General features: G+C 55.6%; 1 protein-coding gene across 1 annotated transcript; it reads left to right on the top strand.

Annotated features, from left to right (window-relative positions):
- The first annotated feature begins 393 nt into the window (after positions 1–393).
- CLDN3 (claudin 3) lies at positions 394–1668 on the top strand. Its single transcript, XM_005549394.4, has one exon. The coding sequence runs from the start codon at positions 623–625 to the stop codon at positions 1283–1285; it is 663 nt and encodes a 220-aa protein (XP_005549451.1). The 5' UTR covers positions 394–622; the 3' UTR covers positions 1286–1668.
- Positions 1669–6276: the final 4608 nt, after the last annotated feature.

The following is a 6276-nucleotide window of genomic DNA, read 5'->3' as shown; positions in this document are numbered from 1 at the left end:
GTAATTGGCAGCGCCCCCATCCCCACGCGGCCAGTGCCAAAAGCGCCCAAAGTGGTGAGAAGGGAGAAGCCCTGTCAAATTCTTTGGGATTTGCACCCCAAGCCCCTGACGCACCTCATCCTCGTTTTTACCCTGGAGAATTCATTCCCGAGCAGAGAGGGACAAGGACCGAGGGGCGGGGGCTGGGGCAGGTCCCGCCCTTCCTTGGCGACTCCCCTACCTCGGCGTTGCGGCCTGCGCGGGGCCAAGTCCTTCCTCCCAGAACGCTCAGTGAAGGTGGGAGGCAGGGGCCACGTCACTGTCCCCAGGCCCTGGAGAGCGCTGCTCCGCCCCTCCCGCCCCCAACGGAGCGCTGGGCACTTAGCTAAGACGCACCGGCCCCAGCCCAGGGCCAGCCCAGTCGCCGCCGCCCGCCCGCAAAGCCACAGGCAGGTGCAGGCGCAGCCGCGGCGCGAGTGTGTGGAGCCGAGCCGTTAGCGCGAGCCGTCGGTGAGTCCGTCCGTCCGTCCGTCCGTCCGTCTGTCCGTCGGGGCGCCGCAGCTCCCACCAGGCCCAGCGGCCCCGGCCCCTCGTCTCCCCGCACCCGGAGCCACCCGGTGGAGTGGGCTTTGCCGCGGCAGCCATGTCCATGGGCCTGGAGATCACGGGCACCGCGCTGGCCGTGCTGGGCTGGCTGGGCACCATCGTGTGCTGCGCGCTGCCCATGTGGCGCGTGACGGCCTTCATCGGCAGCAACATCATCACGTCGCAGACCATCTGGGAGGGCCTGTGGATGAACTGCGTGGTGCAGAGCACCGGCCAGATGCAGTGCAAGGTGTACGACTCGCTGCTGGCGCTGCCGCAGGACCTGCAGGCGGCCCGCGCCCTCATCGTGGTGGCCATCCTGCTGGCCGCCTTCGGGCTGCTAGTGGCGCTGGTGGGCGCCCAGTGCACCAACTGCGTGCAGGACGACACGGCCAAGGCCAAGATCACTATCGTGGCGGGCGTGCTGTTCCTTCTGGCCGCCCTGCTCACCCTCGTGCCGGTGTCCTGGTCCGCCAACACCATTATCCGGGAATTCTACAACCCCGTGGTGCCTGAGGCGCAGAAGCGCGAGATGGGCACAAGCCTGTACGTGGGCTGGGCGGCCGCGGCGCTGCAGCTGCTGGGGGGCGCGCTGCTCTGTTGCTCGTGCCCCCCACGCGAGAAGAAGTACATGCCCACCAAGGTCGTCTACTCCGCGCCGCGCTCCACCGGCCCGGGAGCCAGCATGGGCACAGCCTACGACCGCAAGGACTATGTCTAAGGGACAGACGCAGGGAGACGCCCACCTTCACCACCGCGAACTGGAGCGCGCACCAGGCCATCCAGCATGCAGCCTTGCCTCGGAGGCCAGCCCACTCCCAGATGCCAGGAAGCTCCCGCGCAGGACTGGGAGGGGGCGGCTCGAGGACTCCTCCCCAGCAGCCACCAATTTTCGGGCCAGGGAGTCGACTTCCGGGCCCAGGGACCAACCTGCATGGACTGTGAAACCTCACCATTCTGGAGCACGGGGCCTGGGTGCCCGCCAATACTTGACTGCCCCGTCGAGCCCCATCGGGCCGCTGCCCCCATGCTCGCGCTGGGCAGGGACCGGCAGCCATGAAAGGGGGCACTTGATATTTTTCAATAAAAGCCTTTCGTTTTGCACTCGCTGGAGCCTCCTTGTTCCGAGCGCCTCCACCTCCCTGCAGAGCGCCCCCTCGGGGCGGCCTTGGCTGGATCTCGCTCTCCCAGATGGAGCTTAGAGGGAAGGTGGGGTTGTAAGCTGAGCTCGGTGATCACGGAGTGGTCACTCGCCCACTCCCTGGGGATTCGGAAGACAGCCTGTGCGGCCAAAGCCAAGGTCCAATCTAGGAAGCAGGCATGCGCACTTCCAGCCCCTGGGTCTGTGCTGGGAGCCGACAATACCCCACTTATTCGTGGCTCGGGATGGGAGGGGGAAGGTGGCAGAGATGTGCCCCTGGGTCTGTGCTGGGAGCCGACAATACCCCATACACTGGGAATCTCCCGTGCGCCTTGTGAAAGAGCGCATTCCATACTGCCATTTCCTACTGGAAAAAAGAAAACAAAAAGACCTACTGTTTGGATAAAACACGCTACCAAAAGTAAAACCGGGCCAAATCTTCTCACCTGGGGGAGAGATGAGAAAGGGGCCCTATCTCCTTCCTGGGAACCTCAAGGGAGGGAAAGAGAGAGGACTTAGAAGGCGCATCTCAGAGGGGCTTGAGGCCGGTGCTCGCTGGCTCACTCCCAGAGGACGAGGTGGGAGGCTCGCTTGATCCCAGGAGTTCGAGACCAACCTGGGCTACATAGCAAGACCCCATCTCTACCAAAATATATATATATATATATGGCTGCGTATGATGGCATACACCTGTGGTCCCAGCTATTCAGGAGGCTGAAGCAGGAGGATGGCTTGAGCCCAGGAGGTCGAGGCTACCTGAGCTATGATTGTGCCACTGCACTCCAGCTGGAACCAGCAGAGTGAGACCCTGTCTCAAAAACACAATGACAACACACACACACACACCCCCCCCAGAGGAGTGGTTGAGGTAAACAGTGTGGAGAGGCACTGGTGCCTTGGAGAAAACACAGGAGATTCAGGCGGGAAAAGGGGCCTGAGCCCAGCCAGGGCGACTTGGTGGGGGCGAGATTCAAATGACTGGATGGAACACCACCGGAGACAGGAAGTGTCAATGAAGCCCAGGAGTCCAGCAGAGGCCAAGTCGTGGAGAGTCCCGTATGTGGGATTACGAACTTTGAAACTTACTCTGGGTGTAAGGAGTCATGAAAGGGGAAGTACCTGGTCAGATACTTTTAACGTCTCTAGCAGCCCCTGCGGAACTGCGACTCAATGAGAAAGATAAAGGAGGGGAACCACCTAACAGGATATGCCGCCATCTTGGAGTGAAATGATGGTGGTCAGAAATTAGGCAGGGGCAGGGAGTGGGGACAGAACCTGAAGGGGGTTGTTAAAGTGGGCGGGACTCGGGAGCCATTTGGTTGTGCAGGGTGAGAGAGGCGAGAATCTAGCAAAGACTGGAATCTGGGAGTTTCTACCTTAGGTCACTGATTGGATAGTGGTACATTTACCAAAATAGGAGACCAAGTTTCTCAGGGAAGATGATGGGTTCCATTTTGAGTGTATAGAGTTTGGTGAGGCCGGGACGTGGTGGCTCACGCCTGTAATCCCAGCACTTTGGGAGGCCAAGGCTGGAGGGTAACTTGAGCCTAGGAGTCTGAGACCAGCCTGGGTAGCATAGTGAGACCCCATTTCTACAAAAAATTTAAAAATTAGCTAGGTGTAGTGGTGCATACCTGTAATCCTAGCTACATGGGAGGTTGAGGTCACTGATTGGATAGTGGTACATTTACCAAAATAGGAGACCAAGTTTCTCAGGGAAGATGATGGGTTCCATTTTGAGTGTATAGAGTTTGGTGAGGCCGGGACGTGGTGGCTCACGCCTGTAATCCCAGCACTTTGGGAGGCCAAGGCTGGAGGGTAACTTGAGCCTAGGAGTCTGAGACCAGCCTGGGTAGCATAGTGAGACCCCATTTCTACAAAAAATTTAAAAATTAGCTAGGTGTAGTGGTGCATACCTGTAATCCTAGCTACTTGAGCCCAGGAGATTCAGGCTGCAGCAAGTCGAGACTGCACCACTGCAATCCAGCCTGGGCGACAGAGTGAGATCTTGTCTCAAAAAATAAATAAATAAATAAAAATAAAATAAATGTAGAGCTTGGCAAGCCTGGAGAATGTCCTGGCAGAGACGTCCAGGAAGTAGGATGACGTCTAGAAATCTCGTAAACCTGGAAGTCGTTAGCATAGGGATGGCAACCGAAACCAGGGTAGGGGAAGAAGTCAGTCTAGAAACTCACAGAACAAAAAGAGTTTCAAGGAGGTGGGCGTGGGCAACAGTGTCTGAGGCTGCAGGAGTGGTCAGGCAAGATGAGACCTGAGGAATAGCCGCGGAATTCACAGTAGCCAGGTGGTCATTGGTGGCCTTAGCGAGAGGCATGGAAACGGAAACACTAGATGGAAAAGGGAGTGGGAGGCGAGAGTTGAAACGGGGAGCTGTAGACAATGTGTGCAAGAGATTTGCATAGAAAAGGAATTGTGGCGGGGAGCAGTGGCTCACGCTTGTAACCCCAGCACTTTGGGAGGCCGAGGCATGGCCACGGTCGGGGATAGCTTGAGCCCAGGAGTTTAAGACAAGCCTGGCCAACATAGTGAAACCCCAGCTCTACTAAAAATACAAAAATTAACCAGGCATGGTGGTGGGCACTGTAGTCCCAGCACTTTGGGAGGCTCACTTGAGGTCAGGAGTTCGAGACCAGCCTGGCCAACGTGGTGAAACGCTGTCTCTACCAAAAAGATTAAAAATTAGCCAGATGTAGTGGCACATCCCTGTAATCCCAGCTACTTGGGAGGCTGAGTTCACTTGAACCCAGGAGGAAGAGGTTGCAGTGAGCTGAGATCGCACCACTGCACTCTAACCTGGGAAACAGAGAGAGACTCTGTCTAAAAAAAAAAAAAGAAAAAAAGCCGGGCACAATGGCTCATGCCTGTACTCCCATCACTTGGGAGGCCGAGGCGGGTGGATCACAAGGTCGAGATCGAGACCAACCTGGCCAACATGGTGAAACCCCATCTTTACTAAAAATACACAAAAATTAGCCGGGTATGGTGGTGGACGCCTGTAGTCACAGCTACTCAGGAGGCTGAGGCAGGAGAATCACTTGAACCCAGGAGGTGGAGGTTGCAGTGAGCCAAGATTGTGTCACTGCACTCCAGGCTGGCGATAAAGCGAGACTCCCTCTCAAGAAAAAAAAAAAAAAAAAAGGAGGGGGGAATTGTGGCCGGGGGCAGTGGTTCATGCTTGTAATCCCCACACTTTGGGAGGCCGAGGCAGGAGGATCACCAGATGTCAGGAGTTCAAAACCAGGCTGTTCAACATGATGAACCAGTTGCAGTGAGCTGAGAGCTCACCACTGCACTCCAGCCTGGGCAGCAGAGCAAAACTCTGTCTCAAAAAAAAAAAAAAAAAAAAAAAAAAGAAAGGGACTTGTAGGTCAAACCAGCAACTTGAAGGGAAACAAAGGTTGTACATGTATTTGGGCACTGGGGAGACTTGAATTTTTTTTTTTTTTTTTTTTTAGACAGAGTCTCACTCTGTCACCCACGCTGGAGTGCAGTGGCATGATCTCGGCTCACTGCAACCTCCACCTTCTGGGTTCAAGCAATTCTCCTGCCTCAGCCTCCCAAGAAGCTGGGATTATAGGCGCATGCCACCACACCTGGCTCATTTTTTGTATTTGTGGTAGAAACGGGGTTTCACCACATTGGCCAGACTGGCATCAAACTCCTGATCTCAGGTGATCCACCTGCCTCGGCCTCCTAAAGTGCTGGGATTACAGTACAGGTGTGAGCCACTGCGCCTGGTCTTTTTTTTTCTTTTTTCTTTTTTTTTTTTTTTGAGATGGAGCCCAGGCTGGAGCGCAATGGCATAATCTCGGCTCACCGCAACCTCCGCCTCCCAGGTTCAAGCAATTCTCCTGCCTCAGCCTCCCAAGTAGATGGAATTACAGGCGTATGCCACCACGCCCGGCTAATTTTGTATTTTTAGTAGAGATAAGGTTTCTCCATGTTGGTCAGGCTGGTCTCGAACTCCCGACCTCAGGTGATCCGCCTGCCTCAGTCTCCCAAAGTGCTGGGATTACAGGTGTGAGCCACCGCGCCCAGCTGGACCTTTTTTTTTCCTCCCTAAATTATTGTATCTCAAATGTTTTGGATACTGGGCCTGAAGGCTTATGTCTGTAATCCCAACTCCTTGGGAGGCCAAGGTGGGAGGATCATTTGAGGCCAGGAGATTGAGACCAGCCTGGATAATATAGCTAGGACCTTGTCTCTACAAAAAATTTAAAAGTTAGCCAGGCATGGTGGTGCATGCCTGTGGTCCCAGTTACTCGGGAGGCTGAGATAGGAGAATCACTTGAGCCAAGGAGTTCAAGGCTGCAGCAAGCTACGATTTCACCACTGCACTCCAGCCTGACTGACAGGCTGTCTCTAAAAACACAAACACAGCCTAGGCAACGTGGCGAAACCCCATCTCTACAAAGCATACAAAAATTAGCTGGGCGTGGTGGCAGGCCCCTGTAATCCCAACTAATCGGGAGGCTGAGGCAGGAGAATCGCTGGCACCCGGGATGCGGAGGTTGTATTGAGCTGAGATCACACCACTGCACTCCAGCTTG

The sequence above is a fragment of the Macaca fascicularis genome, chromosome 3 (genome assembly GCF_037993035.2).
Source record: "Macaca fascicularis isolate 582-1 chromosome 3, T2T-MFA8v1.1".
Lineage (NCBI taxonomy): Eukaryota > Metazoa > Chordata > Mammalia > Primates > Cercopithecidae > Macaca > Macaca fascicularis.
This window is presented reverse-complemented; position numbering and strand designations above follow the sequence as displayed.

Bases quoted from the DNA above. Each gene is read 5' to 3' on its own strand.
- CLDN3 (XM_005549394.4), top strand. From the start codon at position 623: ATGTCCATGGGCCTGGAGATCACGGGCACCGCGCTGGCCGTGCTGGGC.